Source organism: Arvicola amphibius, chromosome 1, assembly GCF_903992535.2.
Source record: "Arvicola amphibius chromosome 1, mArvAmp1.2, whole genome shotgun sequence".
NCBI classification, from domain to species: domain Eukaryota; kingdom Metazoa; phylum Chordata; class Mammalia; order Rodentia; family Cricetidae; genus Arvicola; species Arvicola amphibius.
In genome coordinates, this window is record NC_052047.1 from 63,925,440 (window position 1) to 63,952,200 (window position 26,761).

Consider the following 26,761-nt stretch of genomic DNA (forward strand, 5'->3'; position numbering starts at 1 on the left):
TTACAAATTCCAGTCCAGCCTGTTATAGACAGTGAATCCCAAGTCATCCTGGGCTACAGACAGGGACCTATCTCCCATTATCTTTCAAAAACCCTCATAAAAATGTCCTAGAGTATCTTAGCCAAACACTGAACTGCCATGGGTTGACACAGACATCATCCAGTTCTTTCTGCAAAATGACCAGACTGATGACCACACAATGCTAAACGCTCACGGCCAGCAGTCTCTTCTCTAAAATATGCACTAAACGGTCACTGGGTGAACTGGACTGGAGGGGAAGTCCACAGAAACGCCATGGCTCAAAGTGCTGACCCATCAGTGAGAATGCTTCTTCTGAAACTGGCACCCAAAGGACTCCATCCCTCCAGGAGGCCTACCCAACATGCAGTCCAGGTCAGAGCTGGACACTGCACAAAAGGAGCCATGCAGCCCCTATAGCCTTCACCATTCTCCTGCCTGCACTCCTCCCCTGCAATCCTAAAATGCTCCCCAAGACACAACGTGTGATGACGGAATGGAAGGCACAGCACATGGGCCTGCCACAGAGTGCCAAGGGCTCAAGACAAGTCTAAAGTAGAACATTTAAGCCAGAAAACAGTGGGCCATGATTTCCATCCAGCTTATATTTTGGAGAAGCAAATTACCAGTATAAAATATTAATGTTGTTGAATGAAATACTTTTGGAATATGAGTTCATGTAGCTAAAAATAGTAAATGACACAATAATAATAATAATAATAATAATAATAATAATAATAATAATAATTATTGCCGGGCGGTGGTGGCGCACGCCTTTAATCCCAGCACTTGGGAGGCAGAGGCAGACAGATCTCTGTGAGTTCGAGGCCAGCCTGGTCTACAAGAGCTAGTTCCAGGACAGGCTCCAAAGCCACAGAGAAACTCTGTCTCGAAAAACAAAACAAAAAACAAAAAAAAAATAATAATAATAGAAAGTTTCTACAACAGGAAAGGAAAAGAAAGCAATAATTAAAAATAAGTTTATGGCCCAGCAAGACAGCTCCGCAGGTGAAGACCCTGCCCTCAAGCCTGATGACCTGAGTTAGATCCCACATACTGGAAGGAGGAAACTGACTCCTGCAAGTTGCCCTCTGACCTCCATACCCTCCCCATGGCACACGGACGTGCTAGAGCCTATTGGGGAACAGGTCCAAATCTGGCAGGCTCCTCCCACCTGTGGCCCTTGCCCCATAACAATTTCTGCTTTTCCTGCTTATCAAGTGACCTGAATAAGTCACATATCCTCAAAAACCTTCTCCAAAAACTTGGTAGCCACAGTCCTCACATGCCATAGAGCAGTGGCTCTCAACCTTCCTCATGCTGCGATCCTTTAAGATACTTCCTCATGTTGGGGTGACCCCCAACCAAAAAATTATTTTGCTGCTTCATAACTGTAATTTTGATACTGTTATGAATCATAATGCAAATTGTCTGTGTTTTCCAATGGTCTTAGGCGACCCCTGTGAAAGGATCATCCCTTTGGGGGGGGGGGGGGGTTGAACAACCCACAGGTTGAGAACCACTGTTCTAAAGTGCTTTGAGAGTTTTAAGAAGCCTCACCAAGAGGGATTACATGAAATAAGAGCTATCCCCTCGCCTTTGGTTACCACATTCTTCCGCCTTGGCTGTCTATAGCCAATCAAAAGCATTGTGTGCAAAGTTCTGTAAATAACCACTAAGTTTTAAATCCCTTTTACTAGAGTACATGGTTATAATTACTATTTATTAGTAGTATTCGTTATTGCCGCTAACATCTCACTCTGCCCAATCGTAAGTTAAGCTTTTCAGATGTCTGTATAAACAGAAGAAAGTAAAGCCAGAGAAAGGTACAGCGCTGTGAAAGGGGCACCATGGGCAAGGGGTCATAGCATGAGGAACAAACACGGCCGTGGAGACAGACAAGACATGATCCTGCATCTTCTGGTTCAGACCCTGCCAGAAAAAAAAAATACATGACCTAGCCGGGCAGTGGTGGTGCACACCTTTAATTCCAGCACTCAGGTGGCAAAGTCAGGTGTATCTCTGTGAGTATGAGGCCAGCCTGGTCTACAGGGTTCCAGGATAGTCAGAAAACACAAAGAAACCCTGTCTCAACCTCTACACACCCCACAAAACTTATGGTAATCCCACACCTGACACAGCAAATGTAGAAAGAAGCAACCAAGTGATCACTTGCCATCATTTGCTTGAAAGTCAAATTCCCCTGACTAAGCAAGCTGCAGAATATAGAGATACAGAAAGAGCTGAAGGGAGATGGCAATGGCATATGAGGACATCCCCAGTTTGAAAAAAAATATAGCATAAAAGAGAGTCTAAACCCATTTGAAATATATAAATTCAACTGAGTGTACATTTCTGCAATGTGCACATTTTTTTCCCTTGGGGGAAAAGCAAGATTTCACCATGGAACACAGCAATGAATGTCAGAGGTCACACAGAAAGAGGGTGGAGTCCTCGGGCTCTCCAGACATGGTTCTAGCTGCTGCGCCTTCTGATTCCCCTTCATCTGTCTTAACAGATCTCTAAGAACCTGTGTTTCCAGGGTTCTACAAAGAAACACGAGCTCCTTCTCTAATCAGCAGCTACAGGACCCTGGGAACGCACTCCCAAGAGCACCTCAGGCACAGAAAAGCCTTTCACCTCCTGGCTTCCATTACGGGCCTGACAGGTACTTGAGCAGCCCAGGCCTCGGGGTGCAGTGTGGACGGTGGGTAAGATGTCAACTCACCAGCCATGGCTGAGGGATCTCAGGCAGAGGCATCTGGGGAGGTGCTGGCAGGCTGTTGGCCTCTGCCTTCTGAGCATGGTCCTTCACTTCAAAGCCTGCAGGAATTAATCAAAACCATAGATGCGGGTGAGGAGGAGGACACCAGCAGTAGCCTTCCTGAGCCCTCTAGAGAATGGTGCAAACATTTATTCTCTCTGATCCTTTACAGTAATCCTGCAAGAGGGCATCATGGTTCTCCACTTAACCGTGAAGGGTCTTCCTGAGACCAGACCAGACAGAGAGGAAGGGGAGGGAGAGGAGGTGCAGGAAGAATTCATGAAGTGGATAGTGTCAGAGGATACACAGGAAGAGAACAAATGAATACACTTTAGAACACGGAGGAATTAACAAGGGTTCGGAAGCCTAGGACTGAACCAAGGACACTGATGGCCTACGAGACTCACCCTTGGATGATGACTGTATCCGCAGCAGGATGTTGGTGAGCACGGCCTTTTTCTCTCTGACAGTTGACGTGAGGTACTCATGGTCCAGGAGCTCCAGAAAGAGACGAAGTTCAACTATTAATTCTTCCATTGCTGGAGAGAAAGGGGAGAGGAGGAAGGGGCTCGTTAGGCTGAGGGCTTGCAGGTGTCATCCAGAGTGTGTGCTTCTCTCCAGTGTCTCTCGTTCAGTCTGATCACCAGATGAAGCATTCTAGCATGAGAAGTGAGCTTGCTAAGCCAGGCCCACTGCACACTCGTGACCCTCCCTCCCACACACTCCACTCATGGCTCCTTCACCATCACTTCGAGGCAGCAAAGCTCTACTGGAGAAGAGCCAGAGCCAAAGTCAACAGATGGAGTAGCCCCAGAGTAGACATTATTCCATGTCAGTGCCTGATGCTGAATTTCAGTATACAGAAAGAGACCAGAGTTCAAAACGTCAGTTTTCAAGTAGCCATCAGCACACAGGTTACAACATGCAGCCCTAACTTGCTCCACTGAGCTGCTTCCATCACCAGGACGACAGGGATGCTATACACACTACAGCAAGGATACTAGGTGTCAGGGCAGCAAAAGTTCAAGTTCGGGTGGTGAACGCCCCCCCCCCACCCCACGCCGAGTCCTTCCAGCTAAAATGCTGGCAGACATTGACATTTTGCACAAGACTGGAATGCAGAGTTGTATCAGCAACTTCTAACTGATTATGTGAGCTCTAGGGCATTCCAAAACCCTTTGCAGGTTGGCAGGCCCACAGGGGTTTCACAACTGTAAGACCCTATCTTCCTGCTGCTACAATGACGGGGCAAATAAACACAAGGGTGAAATTGCATGCATACACACGTCAAGCGCTGGCATGCAGCTTCGAGCACTGGCACAAAGCTTCAAGTGCTAGCACCTAGGCTCAAGTACTGGAACCTAGCCTCAAGCACTGGCACTAAGCTTCCAATGCTGGCACCTAGCCTCAAGCACCGGGCATCTAGCCTCCTTAGCAGCATGGTGTTCTTCACAGCTGGTGAAGGGCACTCTTAAAACATCCTTGACACTACTCAGGTAGTAAAAAAAACATTGCTTATATCAAGTCTCAACCCTTGAGGCTGGCCTGTTCCCCTGCTGTAGCTCGGGAAGCCCTTCCGCAGATGGTAGCATGCTGGTCTGGAGAAGAAACTACAGAGCCTGGAGCCACCTGTGTCGCCTGACTTGAATAGCGGGCCAGCTACAACTATTCATTAACACTTTCTTTTCTTCTCAGCCACTAGCTGGAGCCTCCTGGGTGCTAGGCAGGCACTGAGCCACCCCCAGGCTTACCCAGCCAGCACTTCGCAGATGCCTCTCACAAACAAGCTAACTGGACTCATCACTTCTAAGGAAGCAGTTGATAGTTTGTTTTTTCAATGACCTTTTTGAGGTTCCATTAGGAATTTTGGAGTCTATGTCAGCCACCGTGAATGTGACAACCCCCCAAGACTGTTTTCCTAGCAAGATTGGAGAGACTGTGAGAAACAGAGCATTTGTGTCCCCTGTCTACAGTGAAAGACCTGCACAGCTCGGGTATTGTACAACAAGTGTGGGCAACAGACAACCTGAAAGGCAGTGACCTGACATTGTCTCCTGTGGTCCAGGGCCTGATAGCATCAGAAACTCCAGTCACCAAGCTTACAGTGCAAGGAGAGCCGTCACCATTTTCTGTCAAGGTCACCGACACTCTCCACCCCCTCCCTGGCTATCTAGTCGATCGAGGGTACTTCCATCATTAAGATGTCTTCCCCTCAGTCTGCACATAGATGAGAATCCAGCTGTCTTCCACTGAGCCCATTGTCAAACACATCAGCAAACGGAGTGAGCAATGTCTCTCTCTACTTGCCTTGTTCTGGTAAATGAAGATATTTTTCCTAAACCTATTTACTATGTATTAATATGTGATGTTGACTAGTGTTTAATGAATTAATATCTTTAAACTGCTAGCTATGGCCCAGTGAGACCCAGCTTATTCTTTGCTTACCTCTAGAATCCTAAAGCACAGTCCACACAGAACGCACTGCAGGAACGGCATAGGACAGCCACTGACAGCTCTTAGGGTAAAGGCAAATTGTGCCTACTCAAGTCACCGTGAGGACCGTTGGCATCTGGTTCAGCTCTCAGTAAGTACTGGATATGTCTGGGTTGTCTATAAGACACCAGGGCAGAGAGGGAACAGTACTTTACAGGGACAACAGTCAGGTCTCCCAGCAAAGGGAGACTGGGCTGGAAGAGTCGGGGGGCACAGCTGAGGCAAGGTCCCACTCTGACCTGGAGAAGTTGTCTGTGCACAGCAGTGAAAGGTGTGGATGATCAAGGTAACTTCTGGGCAAACACCAAGAAGGCCCCTCTCAGAACACACATGCTAATCACTTGCACACCTGACCACATGGCCTGCCTGGCTCATTAGGAAAGGCAACGGTTCTGGGGGGTCAGGGTGATGAGAGTGCCCATGCTTGTTGGGGCCACCTGCTGCAGTCCTGAGACAGCACGGCCTCACCATCCAGAGGTGAGAGGAGAGTCCTGGCCAAAGCCACTCAGGTCCAAATAGGAACCCAACCAAGGGTTACAGCAGGCAGACTGGGAGGAGCCTTTCCAATCCTCCTTTCGCACCTTGACACTGAATTCTGCTCTCTGAATAAGAGACATTAACTCTTCTGAGATAGCATTCAAAGAACCCTGTCGCCACAACACGGAAGGTATGCCACCACAGTCACGCCCCTCAAGACCAACACTCCCACTAAGCTTTGCTCAGCACTGTAAAAATCGTTCTCCAAGACAGGGCCTGTTGGTAAGATGTCTGCTCACCGGTCCTAGCTCGCTTTCTGTTGTGAGAAACACCATGACCAAAAGCATGGGGAGGAAAGGGTTTATTTTATCTTATGCCTTTCAGTCCATCAGGGAAACCAAAGCAAGAAATGAAATGAAGAGAAACCATGGAGAACACTGCTTACAGGTACTCTCTCTTTTCTCCCCCCCCCTCTCTCTGGCTTACTTGGCTACTTTTCTTATACAGCCCAGGTTCACTTGCCAAGGGGATGGAAACCCCCACCTTGCATACATAACCCTACATAGGAATGGCACCTCCCATGGTGCTTCATTAGCAATTAAGAAAATGCATCATAGACACAGTCAAGGACCAATCTGATCTGAGCAATTAATTCTTCAGTTGACAGTGTTTCGAGGACTGAAAGCCTTGCTCGAGGCTGCAGTCCACACTTCCTGCTGGACCCTGGCCCGAGGACTGCACGCATACTTAACTAGTGGTCTCCTAATACCTGAGCATTTTTCAAGCTCTTTCCTCAAAGGTCCCTCATGATCTTATCTATCATCTCCAAAGCAGGTGGCAGAGGTAAGATTAAAAGCAGCCGGTGACTGGCCTGTGGCACAGGCTGGGGAGGCTCTGCACAGTGAGACATTTTGTCAGACACCCCAGTCCTGAAACCCAGTGCCCTATGCTGGATGGAATGGCAGTCACTGAACACAGACTGGGAACAGGGACATAAGAACTGCCAAAACCTCCCCACAAAAATTCCCCCCAAAATACCCTCATTCCAGTCTACTTGACACTGTACCAAGGGGCTCATTGTCTGTCTCTTCCCCCAGGCAGGGGAGAGTGAGCCAGGAGCCTCAGCGTGCCTCTCTTCGCAGGAATGTCTAGCATAATGGCTGACTGGTGCCTGCTCTGTGTGAATTTCCAGTCTCCTTGACAGGCAGGGTCTTAAAGGGAAAATTGCCGAGGGAAAAATAGGCTGTCCCCGAATAGCAACTGTGGCTTCTGTGAAATCTTCAAAACTGAAGAGAAGCATGGCAGGAGGCCAACTGGGACACAGCCCTTCCCTTGGGCAGTTCACACCTGGCGGGGCCTCCGCCGCTGAAGAGCATTCTCAGCCTGTGCTGAAGGGACCCAGCTCTCCAGTGGCAGGGAAGGGAGCAGCCACCCGAGTGTGGCCATGCATATTTTCCCTTATAGGGTTACAGTTCAGACTCCTCCAACAGCTTCTTCCAAACATTTCCCCAGGCCTCGGCATAATCTAAGGAGGCTGCTTACAGGTTGGCCTGGAGCTCCAAGAAGTAGCGGCCGAGCTTTAAGTTTCCCTTGGCTGGAAGACAGCATGTGATGATCTTTAATAATAGAGATGGCAGTCATCTGAATGCCTGAGTGACTGTGGACGAGAGTCGCTAAACCTCTTTCCTTTCCGTTCGCTAATCTGTAATGTCAGAATCTCAAGAGTCACCTGCCCAGCCATATTGGCTGAGAAGATCCCAGAGGCTGCTGGGAAGATCCTCAGTCCCGATACTGCTGGGAATGGAACCTGAAGCTCTCCTTAGCTCTTGTGTGGACAGAACCATGACAATTTGCTCAGCTTCGGGTGGATGCTGTGAGAATCTTGGCACTATCATTCATGTTGGAAGAAAGTCTATTTGTAGGAGCATGGTTATGGTTCTGGGCATCGTCCTTGGTGGGCGAGCAAGTTAGATCCAGGTCAGAAGAAGTTCCCAATGACTGGTGTGAAAATCCCCAGGACCCAGCCTTTCCAGGAAGTATTATGATTCTTAAGAGAAGTCCTAAGAGAAAATACCCTTCCACTGGTTTGTAGAAAACTAAGACAGCCATGATCTGGATGTGATTTCTGCTCGCTATAGTGCAAGTCAGCTCACAGCAGCACAGGGGAGGACTGTCTGATTCATATGAAGAGGCACACGGAGCTCACAGGTCACTCAGGGGAGTGCAGACATGACATGGGAAGCATGGTATCCCCACCCCACTTACATCTGTCCAGTTTAATCCACTCAGTTTAATTAACTAGTTGTCAAACACTATGCTCATAAGGTTGTATTCAAAATTTAAAGACCAACTAAATGCAGTCCTGGGCATCCATGCTCCCACAGTCCGGAGCCATGCACAACACAGGGAACCATAGCACCAGGTACAGGGGTGGCAAAGGGTTTAGAAAAAGTGGTCTGATTTCTCTCCATTTTGAAAAGATAATTCCAGAATGAGGACTGAGGCTGAGCAGTGCTGGTGGAAGGTTAGAATGCGAATTGGCACAGCCGGATGAGGGCAGAGATAACTACAGCAACCTAGGGACAGAACGGGGTGCTATGCTGCTTTTCACTTCCGTTTTCATGTGTGTGCATGCTTGCATGTATGTGGGCACACATGTCTGGGCACAGGTACATGTGTGGGTTTATGGAAGTTGATGTTCATTCTCATCCTTGATCTCTCTTGCAACTTATTATTCGTGGAGGCAGGGTCTGTTAATCAGATCAGGATCTTACTTAGCAGCTTGTCTCACTAGCAATTTACTCTGAGCACCCGTTCTCTGTCTTCCCAGGCTAGAACGAAAGGTGACTGCCACACACATCCAGACTTTATGTCGGTTTGGGAGATCCAAACTCAGGTCCTCATGTCTGTGGGGCAAGTGCTTTAACCACTGAGTCATCTCCACAGCATGGGAAGGACATATTTATGCTCTGTTCTTCGTAAGAAAATGTGACCATTACAGAACTAGAAACTCATTGCAGAGACGTCTGGGTACCAAGGGCATGGTGGACAGTATACAATCCCATACATTCAAGTGAAGAAACAAGCAAACATCACACACACACACACACACAGAGAGAGAGAGAGAGAGAGAGAGAGAGAGAGAGAGAGAGAGAGACAGACAGACAGACAGACAGACAGACAGAGAGACAGACAGAATTGTGACTACCATGAAAAAGCAAGTGGGCCAGAATGTCTTGTGTCATCGCATGGTCACTCAGTGGGTCCTGAGCCCCATCTTTTCAGTATCAGCAAAAAAGGAACATAACAGACCAGGCAATGGACCGAGACAAGATGGGGAGGGCTTCAGTTACAACTTCATGGGCAGATTCCCTAAAAGATGAGCCAGGAAACAGGCATTGTGAACCACAGCACGCAGAGAATCCATATCTCCTCTAGTGAACCCTGTCAGTCATAGCAAAGCCCCCACAACCTCTCACATCTGTGCATCACTTCAGCAAAGACTAAAGAGGGAAACGTAAAACACCTTGGAGAAAACATTTAGAATTTTACGGTAGCCTCAGATTTCCAAGAACACCAAAAGTATCAAAATATGTTTAAAAAACAAAATTTTGGGAAAAAAAGTGTTTTTTTTTTCAAATGAGAGCCCACATAGAAGAGACATGCCTGACAAAGTGTTTCCGCCACTGCACTGAACAGCAAGAACGTATAAAGGCCAACAGCCCAGCAATGAACAGGCCAAAGAGTGAGACATTTTTCCATTAAAGCTGCAAAGGGCCACTGAGTGTATAGGAAGGCGCTGCAGTAAACCAAACCACCATGGTATTCCTACAGTTACCAGCCAACTAAAGTTTAAATGATAGAAACACATTCCCCCAGTGGGAAGGGACAGGGACTCTTACTCCACTCCTAACCCTCATAGGACAGTGTGACAGCATACTAAGGTTAAAGACGCCCCCACTCGTGCCCAGGAACCCATGCCCAGGGACTTACACAAGACACATTACTGCACACATCCACACAAGAATGTTGGCAACTTTATCCAAAACAGCCAAAAACCAAGTCCAACATAAAGGACCATTAACAAGGCCCAAGGCCTCATTAAACTGTATTCAGTCCAGAATTACCCTCAGCAATAAAAAGAAATAAAGTACATGCATAAAACCCAGGTAAATAAACCAGGCGGTGGTAGTACACTTCTTTAATCCCAGCACTTGGGAGGCAGAGACAGGTGGATCTCTGTGAGTTTGAGGCCAGCCTGGTCTATGAAATGAGTTCAAGGACAGCCAAGGTTACAGAGAAACCCTTACTCAAAAAAACCACAAAATACATACATCTGCATACATACATACATATGTACATACATAAAACCCAGTTAAATCTCTCAAAAGAGCTACATGAAGGGAACACCCACCCATAAAATGAAATCCCAGTAAACACAATCCCAGACTCAGCCATTGCACCTGGTCACAGAGCCAATCAGGGCTTCCCCAGACCTGGGTGTAGGAGGTTGGCCAGGTGACTCCAGGGCTGATGATGAGTTCTGAGCTTACAGACTGAAGCTCTGTGAGCAGCAGAGATCTGGAGAAACCCAACAGGCCAAGGTAACCAGGTTAAACAGGAAACACTGTCCTATCTGGTAATATGAGATCTGAATAAATATAATTTTAAGAAAATGCTACTGGCTGGCAGCAATAAATGGATTAGGAGCAGGGATGGGGAGCTTAGTTGGCGTCCCACAGGAGGAAAGCAGGCTCTGCTGCAGGTACCAGGGAAACAAGGGCCCCTACTCACTGCCACTCAGGGCATGGCTCTTGGTTCTTCCAAGCAGAGCAAGTGAGAAAACACACACTCAAACACAAAGGAAAGCATGGAGCCAAAAAAGAGGAGTAAGTGGACTTTCTCATCTTGTGGGTGAGGAAAATGAGATTTAAGAGAGGCAAACAGCTCACACAGATCGAAAGAACAGAAACCATCAGGTCATACCAGTTCTGTCTTCACCCAAAGCCTCCAAGATCCTGATGAAATGCAGCTGGCCTCGTAAGGGAAGAGGTCAGGAATGCACAAAGCATTGGCCCATGGGGCACAACATTTGGAGAGAGTCATGACTGCCTAGCCTGGGCATGGTGCATGGTACAAAGGTCAGGTGCTAGGGAATTACATCCTTTGTGGTTCTCTCTAATCCCATTGACAAGCTTCCTTCACAGTAACAAGGCTTCTAAGTCACAGGAACAACCAGGAGTTGTGTCCTATGCACGCTGCTATGGTTGTAACTAAGCAGACACAATCGTCTAGGGATGAAAGCCACATTCAAGGGCACAAGGATCAACACAATACATAAAGATTACTCAGACTCAATATTCCTGCAAGGACAGGGCACACAGGCACAACAGACCTGGCACCACCTCTAAACAGAGGAACACTCACACTGAAAGCCACTCAGGATAAAGAAACAAACAATCATGCACCCTGCAAGCCTGTGCCACAGCCCCTGAACTAAGCCCATACTACAGCTGGCACCACCTGACCACAGAGACAGCAGGCCCTATGCAGGAGGGACACTGGCTAGCAGCTTCCACAAACCTTCTGCCATCTCCAAGGGAGACGTTCAGATCCATGAAGACCTCCAGACAGCTAGCCAGTTCTAACCTGATCATGTGACTCTTCACTGCTTTATTAAATTAAAAAGCCTACCCTCACTAAGTTCTTAAAACTACAACTTTGGGGACTGGCAAGATGGCTCAGCGAGTATAGGCGTCTGTCACCAAGCTTAATGACCTAAGTTCCATCCCCAGGACCCAAATGTGGAGGTCAGAAACAAACTGCTGCAAGTTGTCCTGTCCTCCTCATACATATGCGGCACACACACCCCTCCCGCTCGCATGCACAGAAAAATAAACGAATAAAAATACAGTTTACAAAAACTACAACATAGGACGCGAGGGATACAGTGGAAGCAGAGTCTTCCAGAACCCTGAGACAGCATACTGCTAAGCAAGCCTCTGTCGCCTCAAACTCCCTCTACTATTTCCTGCCACATTGCCTGCACCCAGCCCAGTCAGCCTTCCAGTTCAGAAGGCGGGAGAGGGTCACACAGTACACTCTAGATGACAGAAGGAGAGAAGGCACAATCACGGCCAGGGAAGGCCTCCACATCGGCTCACAGACACCACAACACAGGAGAACAAATGCATCAAGGGGTCACAAGGTCTGCCAGTAACACCACAAGAGGTGACAGGACACAGGCTTTCTCTAGTATATCTGACGAGGCCACGCCTCTTTGCACCTCTTTACCCTGTTCCACAACAGTCTGCGGGATGTTTAAGGGTGCAAGGATCATTAATGGATAGAGGATGACTCACACTCCCTGTCTCTGCAGGGAGGAGGGCAGATGAGCCTAATGGCCCAGGCAACCCCTTTCTATCAGGAAAATGACACCCGATCATGTTGGGAAAACACCAGCTGCCTCTCGAGCTCTGTGCAGGCTCAATCACACTTCCACAGTAGGAAAGCCAAGGCAAAGGCATGGGCGGCATGACCCCTAAGAAGGGCAGACCTGCTGCAGAAGATAAGGGACCTTCCGAGTGTCACCTCCCCCTCCGTTCCACACCCACCCATCCAGAGGAATATTCCACCAGTCTCAGAACTGCTGGGTTTTCTGCAAACCAGGAAAGGAGCCTACACCACATCAAAGATCCCTGCATCTGTTCTGGGTTCATGGAAATAAACTCCGAAAGGGAAGGCCTGAAACCCAAGGCAAAGCACATTATCCTAACACCGTGGAAGCACTGGGAAGGGGGCGCAGAAGCAAAGAGAAACGCGGCCCCGCGAGGCACTGGGAAGCCTGGCCAGTGATACAGAAGTCCATCCTCATATTCCTCAGGAGCTTTCTCACTGGCCCCTGCAGCTCAGCTGTCCACAGGGACTGCAGCTGAGCTCCTGCATCCTTCCGGCCCTTTCATTGGTCATCAGAAGGTGCTGAGGCCAGGGGCTGTGTCATCCGCTCTCTTCTGAGAGCCAGAAGGAAGAGCCTGGGGCTCCTGACAGCAGGCATGAGACAGCCTTAAAGCTCCAAGGAGGATGGGCCATGGCTCTCCAGAGAGTGGAGGCTGAAAGCTGGCATCTGTCTCTCTCCTGGATCCCCAGGCAGATGGCTTTTCCCCCCCGAGTGTGGGAACAGAAGGCAGGGCGGTGGGCGCCTTGCTCTGGGTAACATATGCCAGGGTGTTAATGGAAGCAAATTAGAGGCAAGGCTTGTCTCACGGCTGGGCTTCAGGGACTGGAACTGCTGCATTCGCAGGATGGGTGAGAGCCAGGTTCCTATGGGATGTGAAACTCCAGGCCCTGGAAGTTCTGCTTACAGCTCTTTGGACGTAGCCTTGAGTGTGTTCTGTACAGCTGGGGCGGCCAGAGGCTTGACTGCAGACATTACTTTGCTAAATGTCCTATGTGGAGAGCTTGGCGCAGTCTTTTGACACAGGCTAGGCCTTCAGAAAATCCTGGCAACTGCCACTTTCATTCCCAGTATAATCTTCTACACAAAAGGAAGTTTATCAAGATTTCCTCTCCACCCCCAAAGAGCAGGTGGAAAGATTAAAGACAGATAACATGCAGCCTGCCCTCTCCATAGTCACAAGCCAGTGCTCACTGGACTGTTGCTCTTGCTGCCCCTCAGAACCCACATTAGTCTCCTGTGTGCTTTACAAGGAAGCTATTCCTCCAAACATGGCTCCTTTCTAACAGGAAGGAATTGTGATGCAAAGACAGCACCACTTCAGAAGACAGGAAACTTCATAAAGTAGCCAGGCTCGACAGTGTTAGGAACATCAGTAACACATATACTATACAAATACAGATGCAACACATGCATGCATGCACGCACACACATACACTATATGTGTGTGCATTCAATACCATCTACACAATGCTGCTTCCCAGGTGTTTGCCTCAGTCTAGACCCCTGCCTTGAATTCCAGCTATTTGCAAGGGCCTTCTGTGGAGGACTCAGGCATAACCACTGTGGAATGCGGTGGCAATGACTAATCACAGGTGTGAGACACCCTGGGCAGCCTGGGAAGGTAATAAAGCATTACAGAAATAGGGCCTCCAAGGGATTAGGAGCTATAGGAAAAGCGGGACTTTCAAGCAAGATACTGCCTGGTTACTCAGAGCAGGAAGTCAGACGGTGACTGAGGTTTACCTTCACAGAGGCTCGGGCAGCCCAGGCCATTTTCCACCCACCGTCCAAACCAAAACCAGACAAGTCTCCCTAGGCACCCCTTCCAAATGCAGTCCTCCTGGCCTGTCACCATTGACCTAAGCTGGCCCACCATTCTCCCCCATCCCTCTCCCCACCCGTATCTCTCTCTCCCTTCCCCCTTCTCTCAGGTCTCTCTTGCAAATGTCCTCTTTTCCTCCCACCTCTTCACTCTGGCTTCACACTCAAATACCTAAGAAAATATACACACAGAGAAAGGGCCATGTTTGGGGACCCTGGGTGAAGGGCAAACAGAAAAACCTTTGTACTCCTTTTGAGACCTTTCCAAATGCCTGAATTATTTCAAAATAAACAAAGAGGGGGAAACCTTCCTATTTATTCCCCTCTTCATGAACCTTCCTATTCTCTCCTGGCCAGGGACGCTTCCCATCAAGCCCATCCATTTGTTCTCCCATGAAACACTAAGAAGTCTTCATCTTCCACTACGGTTCGGGTAAGGTTCAAGGGTGGTCCCAGGGGTTCATGTATTAGGAACTCTGTCCTCTGCATGGCTGAGCAAATGGACCTTTATGAAGTGGAGCCCAGAGGAAGGTTATTTCTGGCTCCTCCATGGTCTTTCCCTGGCTTCTGGTCTCATCCAATTTATCCTACATGTTCCCTGATGCCGTTTGCTGGGAATTCACCAACTTTCAGTCACAATACCGTGAGCAGAGGAAACTCCATAAAAGATCCCGGCTTGACAGTGTCAGCAATATGAGGAGACACCACACACACATTTTAGGGATGTATATCCCCCAGTTTCTCCCTCGCGTAGTCTCAATTTCACAGCAATAAATACACAGAAATGGAGACGTTCAAGGAAACATTTAGAGTACACTGATGCTGGGATAGAGGGTGGAGCATGCTGAGAAGATGTGAACCTTCCCTTGGACCTAAAGTCTCATGAGGGTCACTCCAGAGCTGAGCAAGGTCACACTACAACAGGCTCACATGTACCACCTGATAACTAGTGTCTGAGTGGGGATGACAATTCACCAGTCACTTATCCAACACAGAAAATGCACTACAGTAAACTAGAATGTTCCTGTTGGAAAAGGACGGGAACAAAAATTATCTTTTTTCAAGAAAGACAGACATTGAAAGGGTCTTTATTTCCACAGCACAAGACCTCATTTTTATCAATGGACTGCAAACTAATGAACCTCTGCCTCTTTTGAAACCCCAGATAAGTGTGTGGTGGCTTCTGCTCATCCATCTGGACCCCCACAGGATCTAAGAACAGACAGCAAAAGTTGGGCTAAGGAGTAGGTAACTGGGCCTAGCAAACTGAGTACCAGGAGGGGGTGGTGGGTGAGTGAGAGACTTGAAACAAGATGGAAAATAGGTTTCAACCAGCACAAAATACTAGCCAATTGTGGGCTTCGAGAGGCTGGGATCTCAAGGGAAAACAAAGAGAGTATGTCTAGGGGAGCCAAGCTCAAGAATTCATCATTAACTCTGTGATTAATAACCAACATGGCAGTGGTGGTGCACATCTTTAATCCTAGCACTTGAGAGGCAGAGGCAGGCAGATCTCTGTGAGCTTGAGGCCAGCCTCGTCTTCAGAGAGAGTTCTAGAACAGGCAGAGCTATATAGAGAAACTTTGTCTCGAAACTAGATAGATAGATAGATAGATAGATAGATAGATAGATAGATAGATAGAATGGCAAAGACTATGTGGAGAAACCCTGTCTCAAAAAACCAAATCAATCAATCAATTACTTGTGTGGCAAAAAGCCTCAGATGTGTTTTGCTCTCAATAATTGTAATGATCTTCACACTCACATGCCTCCCTTCAGACCAGGCAACAGTGATGGCCCAGAAATCTATTTGGCTGGGAAAAGTAACACTGAATAAGTCTTACAGGAATAACATTCTCAGTGACTCCAATTATTACTAAGCCATGAAAACCTGCAATCAGAGAGAAGCATGAGATAACAGCCACATACCTAGAATGCACCCATCCTGCTCCCCATGACAACCGTTTGTTGGCAAATGGTCTTTTCCTGTCCAAAATGTCCATTCTTTTTCAGAGCCTGAAACTGAATGTTCAAATGACCAAGGCTAGCAAATAAAGATGGAATGTGCAGATTCCAGAAGCAGCTGGAGAGGGGTGATGAGGACCTGCACAGGGAGGCAGGAGCAGGCTGGAGAGGGTTGATGAGGACTGCACAGGGAGGCTGTCTCCACGGGAAGAAGACAGCTGTCACCAACTGCCACTGGCCCCTTTACTTGACCCTACCCATGCCATCCTAAAAAGCGCCAAGTGTGCAAACCCCCAAACAAATGGCTCCTGAAACAAGACCTTCATCCAACAGGGACCAGAGCCCAATTCCTAAGAACCACTGAAATCCTGGGAAAGTCAGGAGCTGTGGTTTCCATCCCAGCTGCCATAAGCTGGCAACTGTGTAAGGGTTCACTGAAGCAAAGGAGTGGATGGCAGGGGCACATGGCACAGCAGCCAGGAGGAGCATGGGCCACAAGCAGAGAAAGGGCTATGCAACAGGTTGGATCAGAAGCCAAGAACACCACCGGTGCCTCTGGGGAGTTTGTGTCTCTAAGCCCAACTCTGCTTTCATTAGACAAGGGCTTTGCCTGTGTTAAGCCTTGCAGGCTCCTCTGCTGGGAGTCCATCCCGGACCTTAGCAATGCCCTCCCCCGTGATAGCGAAAGTAAGCTCTTCACAGCGAGAATAGTTCCAGAGAGGAATGCAGTGTGAGGCCTGCTGCGAGGAAGAGGCTGGAAGCCCCCTCACAAGGTGGACTGACAAGGAAACACAGAGTGTGCCCAGTAGGGAGAAGGAAAACTAATAAAGCTAAGGGGCCTGCTGCACCCCAACTTCTCTAAGTTAAACTGTATCACAGGCCTACACTTTCCACCAGGACACTCCGACCAGGCCATCACTGGCTCCGTTATTTTCAGCTCCCATTTGTACTACCACACGCCATGCCTCCCTCTGTCATTCCACAGTCTCAGCTGCAGAAAAGCTCCTACAGGAGTCGGAGTCATGCACCATGATGCTACCTGGGTGTGAGGAAGGAGGTAGGAAGGGGATGAGAAGTGCCAGCTGGGGCAGACGCTGGGGTCAGGGAGAGCTGCTTCAACCTAGGCAGGCAGGATGCCAAACATGCCCTCCCCATGGGCCCCTGGGTGGCTAGACTGGACGAGCAAGAATGTTCCTGCAAGTTCTATCATTTTCCTAGATACAGTTGGAACAACGAAGACTGGAACTCTGAAATCTGAAAATGCTCCCAAATCCTAAACTTTCTAACTTCATGCAGCTCCACTGTGGAGTTCTGCATCGGGAATGTTTGACCAGTGAAGTCAATGCAAGTATTTCAAAATCTGAAACCAAACCGCGATAATCTGAGGCCCCAACCACTTCAGTTAAGAGAGGCTCAACCTATAAAGAGGCAAATTCTGAACTCAACATAAACAGAGACAAATCTCAGAATTCTGCAGGCACCATCATTCCTAGCCTCTCACATCCCAGCATCCTGGAGATGCTGCAGCAGGACCCACCCTCTCATTCCCATCAAAATTCACTTAGCTGGGAGTGGAGACATGACCCAGTAGTTGAGAATACCTTCTGCTCTTGCAGAGGACCCAAGTTTGGTTCCCAGCATCCATATCAGGTGGCTCTTAACTGATTGTAACTGCAGCTCCAGGGGATCTGATGCTCCTCTAGCTTCCGCAAGCTTCGTGCACACACACACACACACACACACACACACACACACACACACACAAGTTGGTCACTAAAAAAAAAACCTCAACCTTACTTATATACTTAAAAAAAAACAAGCTTTTAAAAAAAGAATACAGAGGATCTTTGGACAACTCTATTTCTAAAATTTGGGGTAGAATAAGTAAAATTTTCATGATTCCAAGAAAATCAACAATGCATCTTGACTGGCTGTAAAAAGAGCCATCTTTCTGAGCCAGGCATGAAAGAGAACCCAGCTGGTTGGGGACAGATGATAATCAATTCTCAGCGGGCTCTTGGTCCCAACTCCCAGAGCAATGCGTGGAAGGAGAAAGCTATCAATGACCAGGCGCCTGGCCACTTACTCGCCACACCATCTGCTTCTCCCCATGCAAATTTCAAATGAATGTGCCCTGTCTCGAGACAGAGCAAGGGCTGCATCTGTCTTTCTAGTCCCACACAATGGTGACTAACAGATTCAAGTTGCACCTTAAACAGGAGTCTAACAAACCTTGATTCTAAACCAAGAATAAAAATCGATTTTTTTCCCCTTTTCTAAAGTTGTCATTTCCAAAACTCCTTCTGTGTTTTAGCCGTTGATAATATGTAGAGGAAGAGTTGAAGGCCTTGAAAATGACTGTCTTCTCGAGACCCAAGACATGTGGACATTTCTAGCATGCAGGGTTCCTTTCCCCACCTATGGTGCAGAGCACAGTGCCCCCTCATTGCTACACAGAGGAAGGCCAGGAGCTCACCACACAGGGAAGTGTGGGAAAGCCAAGCGGCTGAGAAGCTTCAGGGGCCAGGGACGTGGCTCGTGGTACAATAGATTGGGTCCAATCCCAGCACAGCAGGGCAGAAGTGCACCCACGTGACCTGCAGCAAATTTGTGCCTGGGCTCCCACTTCTCTCTGAGTAGAGAGACCTCCACCCACTACTGCAGGCTGTGACTCCCACGTCCCAGGTGAGCCACATCTTCCTCTCTACAGCTGTTATCTCTAGATTTCTACTCTAGAGTCACTCCTTGAAGCTAAGCACCTGAGGAGAGTCAGTCACCCAGAGTGACCTGAGGGGCCTCAACTTATTACAGTCCCTGATCACATGACAGCACCTGCCAAGAACGGACAGAAAAGTCAAGCCTCGCCCAGTCCATTCAGGAAGTCATTCAATAAATGGTTAAGTGTTCTCTGTGCCAGGTGGTGACTATATAGTGAGAAAATTTTTCCTTTTTTCTTTTTTGTTTTGTTCTGTTTTTTTGTTTGTTTTTCAAGACAAGGTTTCTCAGCGTTGCTGTGGAACACACTCTGTAGACCAAGAATCTCGAACTCCGAGATTCTCCTGCCTCTGCCTCCTGAGTACTGGGATTAAAAGTGTGCACCACCACTTCCCAGCCTGAGAAATCTCTTTTTCAAATAGAGATAGATCAACCAAAACACAGGAGCCGGCGAAGGTTACAGAGAAATACAAAGCAGGAAAGAAAGTCCCTGCCCTGTGGTTGTAATGGACGTTAACATGGAATGAAAATGGAGGCTACCAAGGGAGGATGGAGCAGGAGGCATAGCTCAGCAGTTAACTGCAAGAACTGCTCTTGCAGAAGACCTGAAGCCAGTTCCTAATACCCACATCTAGCCCATCAGAACTGCCTGTAACTCCAGCTCCAGAGGAGATCTGAAGCCTCCGACCTTCACAAGCACCTGCACTCTCATGCACACACATACACACACACACACACACACACACTAAAATGATTTAAATGATATTTCTTTTTAAAGGAGGACACTGAAAGCTCACTCCTGAAGTCTGTAAGGAAACACCTATCTCCCCTCCATCTTGCACTCCCCACAACCAGTCCAAAAGGTTGGGGAGACATCACATTTTCTGTTTAAAGACAGCTCGAGTTTCGGATGTCTGATAGACATACTTCTGCCCTTTTAGGATGAGGCTCTGAAACCATCTGGCCAATGACAGAATGTCGTTTTTTTTTTTTTTAAAGAGGAAACTTTAAATGCAGGCAAGTGTGCATGTTTATTTAAGTGCTTTGTGCTCGCACACGAGCAGACTGCACTAACAGATTTCTCCGTATTTGGCTGACTTTGCCGGTTGCCATAAACAGGCTTCTGCATCTTTTCTTAATTGTTTATAAATAGCGCCAACACCCGAGAATGTAAATCAAGGCAAGCTGTGCCTACACTTGGCTCAGCTGTGATGGCAGTACATGACAACTGCCAAACCCGGGAGAGGCAATCCACGGCCTTCGGCGGATGCCACAAAGCTGCCTTGCATTCCTACGACAGCCAAGGAGACAGGAGCAACTTGCTCCCCACAAAGACAGATGATTCCTTTTTTCGGCAGACAGACACTTGCTGGCTCCATATTGGTCTGCCCTGTCATATCCAGTGAGATTCCATGTAGTCTGCATCTTGGAATCCCCCACAGGAACATAAAAGCGCTGCAGAGTCCACCTTACAGACACAGGGAATGGAGAATTGAACACACTGCCCACGACGTCAGGCCAGAAATCTAATCTGCAGCGAAGGCAAAGCCCCAAACACCTTCCTGATTGATCACACTGTCAAGATGAGATCCAAGTCCCTTCCAGGAGCAAGTCTAGGGACACCCTCCTTGTTTGCTTTTTGTTTCTGTGCTGAGCACCATGATCAAGGCTACCTGGGTGGGAAAGAGTCTATTTCAGCTCACAGATCACAGTCCGTCATCAGGGAAACCAGAGCAGGAGCTCAAGGCAAACACTGAAGCAGAAGCCATGGAGGAACACTGCCCGGTGGCTTGCTCCCCTGGGCTCACTAAGCCTGCTCTCTTATACATCCCAGGCCCACCAGGCTGGGCACCTCTCACAGTGGGCTGGACCCACCCACATCAATTAGCAATTCAGAAAGTGTTTTGTAGACAAGTCACAAGACCCTCTCCCCTGATCCCAGATGTGTCATGGTGACCCCCAAGATTAGCTATTGCAGATGCACTATGTGAAGTCACAAAGACCAGCCAGAGTTCTGTTCCTCTGAGGACGCTGAGATAATCACCCCGGCTATCACTCGCCATGCCGGGCTCAGCACTGCATCCTGCTCTGTTCTCACCACGATTCTATGGCAGTGTTGTGTTTCATCCCCATTTCCTGGTGAGAAAACAGAGGCCCATACAGAAAGGAAGTCATCCGTGAACACCTGTCAGGATCTTTTAGGAAATACTCAAAAGCAAATATTCCTTTACAAATGTTACAAATGTTAACCAGACATAAAAGTAACAAACACCAGGGACTGGAGGGATGGCTCAGTGCTCTTCCAGAGAACCAAGGATCAATTCCAACATCCACATGATGCTTCACAACTTCCTGTTGTGAACTCCAGTTCCCAGGATCTGACATCATCTATTGGCCTGCAAGGGCACAAGGCATGCAAATGGTGTACCAACATACTCATGGGCAAAGCTCCCATACACAAAAATAAAACACAAATAAAAATAATCTTTAAGAAGCAACACTATAGTAACAACAAAAATTAAAAAGTATACAAATAGTGGAACTGCCCCTTCCCTATAACCTCTACCCACCACCTCCTGCTGAGTTTTCCCCAGGAGCCTTTCTGGGCATCTGGAAAGAACTACACAACACCTAAGCAAAGAGGATCCCTACATAACCTGCTCTCTGCTCACTGCCTCCTACCTCCTTCAGTCTGGGAACAATGAAGAAAGATGAAGCTCCATGCCAGTGGCCCTTCCTCCCATCACTCACGGGGCTTCAAATGTTCGGCCCTGTTCCCTACAGCATCTAGAAGCAAAAGTTATCTGTGGTTGGTGAGCCTGCGCCATCCAGATTCTTCCACAGGGAAGGATATGCTGCCCTGGAGAGCCATGCTGGGCAAAGCCATCGACTTCCTGTCCTGACTAGAGACGGGTTGCCCGTGGGTTAACACACTGGTGGGAACACAGTGTCCTAGACATAGCTGCAGGCTCAGGCTCTGCAGGCCCATAGCCCAGACCAGGGTTATCTCTGCCCCAGCTGCTTCCTCCTGCCTTCACTTCCGGCATCAATCCCTTCATCACCTGCCTCTGAAGACTCCACTTATGCCAGCCTTTCTCCTTCTTGAAACATCCTTGACACCCTTCATTCCTCTCTTGGTCTCCCCACTACCATTTTCTGAGCTCTGATTTTAACTATGCAAGATTAGAGGGCTCTTCGTACATCATACACAAGCGCACACACACACACACACAAGATATCTCAAAGAGGGGAGCATAACATCCCAGCAGGCAGCCAATGTGTTAGCGGGTGTGCTGGAGTGCCTTTGTCAAGGCCACCCTAAGGCCACTCAGGGCAGTGGTCCACAGAGACCCCTGGTGAGTCAGGCTAAGATTCTTTACAATGAAGAGACTCAATGCAAAATTAGCAGAGGGTAGGTACAGAGTATGCTCAGGAAACCAGGAGCAAACGTCTGGACTCTTCTCACAGGGGAATCACACACAAGTCTCTCCAGGAGTAAGCTGTGACAGCACACACAAGATATTCCAGCAGGACCCAGCAGTGACTCGGAGTTCAGGGTTATCATGGGGGCAGCTCACACTGGTGTCCCCTACACAACTTTTACCAAAACTCCAGACTCCCCAAAAGAAAGCAAGTGTGGGTGAAAACTACACTGTCTACACAGCCAGCAGAGGCCCAGGGAATCCCCTCCCTCCAGTCAGATCAGGCACTATCCCCAATCCAGGTTTCGAGACACAGCCAGCAGCCCTCACACACACAGGGAGAGAGACCTTGCCCGGATGGGGTTCACTGCTTTGAGGCCTCTCCATTGCTCTCCTCAGGACGCTGGCACTCATGCCTGTTTGTACCTACAAACCCTGTCTTCTTTAACTCATCTGTTCCCAGCCTTCCCGGAGTAGGTCTTCCTTAGTGAATAGGAAATGGTGAGTCAATTCTCAGATTTTTTTACACAGGAAAAATATTGAAATTCTGGTATTCAAAAACAATAAAAAGACATCAGAGAAATGCAGAAAGGAAGAAAGCAAAACAAGAACGCCAGAGAAGAAACCAAAGCGTCACATGGGCTGGAAGAGGTACAAGGACAGGTGAGCAGTGTAACTGTCACTGAGGCTTCCAATCTTCCAAAAAAAAAACCCACTAGGATTCCATGGGGCAGGGGGACTTTCAATGACACACAGACCTTAGGTGGGACCTAAGGTCCCATCACAATTCCAGCTGCCAGCAGGATCCATCTTCCTTAAATCCTCACTGTATCTAAGACCACATCCCTTTCTACCTGTCCTTCTGAAATCCTGCGTGAGAAAACAGGATTTTAGGCGGCGTTCAAGTTCAGGAGAGAGGTGCATGGAGCTGGAGTCTGGAAGCCCAGGGTTCCAGCCATGAATCCACGCTCACAGTTAATCTTATCCATGACAGGGAGGAAAACACTGCCTGTCTCACCGCCACATGGGTCACATGAAGAAAGGGGAATGCACGACGTCTGTCAGATAACAGAAAGTTGTCAGTATTAGAAACCACTCATGCAACCTTTCAGCAGCGCCCAGTATGTGCTGAGTTATTGGGTCAGGCCTCAGACACACAGGGGACTGGAGACCTAAGGGTCCCGAGCCCGGCTGAGCCTTAAAGCATCAGTGAGGAGTGAGGAAGTAATGGTAGGTGAGGAAGAGGCTGTTCCAGTAGACGAGACAGCTGGGGCCAGAAGCCTGGGTCCGAATCCCACCACTTGAGGGTTCTATGACACCAGCGTTGATAACAATTAACTTAGCATTTGAGAACAGCGAGGCGGAGGGTTTTGTATGTTCCCAACACAAAGAAATGGCATGTCCGTGGTGACAGCCCAGTTGTCATGCAGATCTGATTATTATACACACATGCTGCATGTCACCTTGCTCCACATGCACCTATAATTATCATGTGTCCATTTCAAATAAAGTGGAAGGCCTGGTGTGGTGGAACATGTCTGTGATCCCAGAACGTGAGAGGTAGAGGCAGGAGAATGGAGTTCAAGGGCACCCTCAGCTTCTTAGCATGTTAGAGGCCAAACTAGACCACATGACACCCTGTCTCAAAATGTCAAAATACATGAAGACATAATTGTTTAAAAGGAACTCTGTGGCCTTGGGCAAGGTATCTAACTCTGTTGTGCCTCCTGCTCCTTACCTATAAAGCAAGGCTAATCACAGTAGGGTTTGGTTCTCACGGTCTAGGATGACATTAAGTCAGTTAAAACATCACAGTGGGGGGCTTGATTGCACCTGAAATGTCTTCAAAAGCACAAGTGTAGTGTGAAGCGGCGGGCTGTGTCCCGCCACCCGGCTAGCTTTACCCAAAGTACAAAGCACTGTCACAGACATTATCCTTTTGACCCCTGGAACACCTCCCTAAGACAGCAAACACAACAAAAACAGAGGGCCTCCAGACCCTGGGACTTACCAGCAGGGAGGGAGTTACCTCCTCTCTCCGCACTTGAGCCTCACACTGAAAGAAATGTCAACCCAAACTCAGAGACCTAGAACCCAGAACCACCAGCCCACAGAACCGAACCACTCATTTTCAGCCCTAAGACTCATCTCTCTCCTGGACTGCCAAGGCAGGAACCCAAGGCTGGGAGCCTGGAGCACCATGCTCGACGGCTGGCAGGTCCATCTTTCGCAAGATCGTCCCATAAAATTAGTGTCACACTTTTCGAAAAGACAGTGTGACTTTTATAGAGCCATCCACTCCACTTGGAAGGAAGGTCTAATAAAACCGCAGAAGGAAAGCACACTCGCACAACGACAAATGAAGTTCATCTGTCACAGGCTCAAGTCCGAAAGCCCTCTGGGCACACAGCTGCTCTTCTGAGCTGAAACTGAATTGCAAGGGACAAACAGATCGACTTATTCAAAGAGATTTAAAAATTAAAATGCCCCATGTAAAAATTCTTTAACTTGGATTTTTGGTTTTGGTTTAGTTTGGTTTGGTTTTTCTGGGTTGAATGTCATAGCTGGCTCCTAACACAGCACATACTCATGAGATGTACACATTGGTGGGATCAAGCCAAGCACTTCAGCAATACAAATGACTGCAGCAATACAAAACACTTCACAAGGGAGGGCTGAATAGGGATGGATCACTCAGGTACAATACCAACTCACAGGATCACTGCTTACAGCAATGGCTCTCAACCTGTGGGTCATGGCCTCCCTTTGGGTCAAAGGACCCATTCACAGGGGTCGTTACCAGATATCCTGCATACCAGATATTTACATTATGATAGATAACAGTAGTAAAATTAGATGAAGTAGTAACTAAGTAACTTTATAGTTGGGGAATCACCACAACATGAGAAACTGTATTAAAGGATTGCAGCATTAGGAAGGTTGAGAAACACTGGTTTATAGCAATAACAGACTTGACTCTAAGAATCTGGGGCCCTAGAAATTTCAGTCAAATTTCAGCCCTATTCCAAACTCCACCAGTACCCTAGGCCAGCAGCTTCTGTGAGCCACAGGCAAACCATGTAGAAAGGAGGAGGAGTCATGTCTGCCCTTCTCACAGGACTCCTTGGGGCAGAAGATAAGATCTTGGGTTTTAACCATCTGTAAGAAATCACCATTGCCATTAATAGCAACAGGGTGAGATGAAATCAGAGCAGTCTCCTCCCCAGCAAAGGAAAGTGGCGTGGAACCATGCACGTAGCCAAACGTGGTGGTCCTGGTCCACAAGAGGCCTGGGTGACGCCAACGCCCACCTTCCTCCATTGCCTCACACCTCCAAGCAGTCACTCAGAAAAGAAGGGTTCAACAGAAGAGGCATCTTTTTCTGACGGTTTTGACGCTGTAAGAAGTGAGTGGTTGTGGCGCATTTTCAACACGGGGTGCACTTAGAGTTCATCAGAGCCACAGATAAGCAGGAGGTGCCGCGTCCCTCCCCACTGGCTGGAGGATGATTGTCTCGGGACTCTGAGGATGGAAAGGTACAACTGACTGGGCCCAGGATCAGAGAAGTCTTGAGCCCCACGTTATTCATAAGGCTGTGTCCTCAGCCAATAGGAGGGAGAATCTGGGAATGGAGAATGAAAGAAGAGCCAGGACTGGCGCCATATCAGCACACTGGCCATGTCTGCCCTCTCTCAGCTGACGTCTTTCTACAGAACGGTGTTTTAGAAACTTATTTTTATAAGTCTTTTAAATTTGTTATTATCTAATTTCCCACAGTGTCACCCAATCTTACCACACAGTGAAGCAAATAGATTTTTTTTCCCCAGTAAATGCTTTAGTTAGCCTGTGTACATGCTCCCAGCAAAAGTCAAAAAGCACTCTAATGTCACCAGATGGCATTAAATTTACTGAGTACAACCCAGAGAAATGCAGGGCTGGAATCCTCAAAACATCTTTAAAAAAAAAAAAAAAAAAAAGACCCAGAGTCGGCACTTCCGATGCACCGGGTCTAAGCTGCCACAGCACCTCTTCTTTCCAGACTACCCCGTTGTTCAACTGCCCTCTTCATAACACTCTTAACTGACACTAGGAGCCTTAGTACAGCTGTGTACCCACCATGGAACAGACCACCAGCACCTGCCTCTGGCTCACTGAAGATGATCTTGCCCTAATGTGGGCCGCCAAATTCAGGAAGTAAATACAGAAAACAGTTCTCTGGCTATCTTGTCCTTTATCCAGATAGACACGAGTCTCAGTCAAAACAAAACAGAAACACAGAGAAGGCTGGAAAGATGGCTCAATGCTAAAGAGCACTAGCCGCTCTTGCAGAGGTGTAGTCAGAGACTGATGTTCATTTTCTGGCTGCTCAGACTCGAAATAATCACACAGAAACTGTATTAAAACACTGCTCGGACTATTAGCTCAGGCTTCTTATTAACTATCTCTTGCATCTTAAATTAACCCATTCCTATTATTTTGTATTTTACCACGAGACTTGTGGTTTACCAGTGGGCGTCTTTCTCCTTTGGCAGCTACATGGCATCTTCCTTACTCCACCTTCTTTCCTCCTCAAAGAATTGTATGCTTGGTCATTAGAGAGTAGTGCCACTTGATAGGGATTAGGAGGTG

At 48.0% G+C, this 26,761-nt stretch overlaps 1 protein-coding gene across 1 annotated transcript in view; it reads right to left on the minus strand.

Annotated features, from left to right (window-relative positions):
- Afap1 (actin filament associated protein 1) overlaps nucleotides 1–26,761 on the minus strand; it is a 112,268-nt gene that overhangs the window by 66,917 nt on the left and 18,590 nt on the right. The window contains exons 2-3 of the mRNA XM_038332364.1: nucleotides 3,190–3,321; nucleotides 2,747–2,841 (exon numbers count right to left, since the gene is read on the minus strand). Coding sequence (XP_038188292.1) covers nucleotides 2,747–2,841; nucleotides 3,190–3,319 — 225 coding nt within the window. The 5' untranslated portion in view covers nucleotides 3,320–3,321. The remainder of the gene's footprint in view (nucleotides 1–2,746; nucleotides 2,842–3,189; nucleotides 3,322–26,761) is intronic.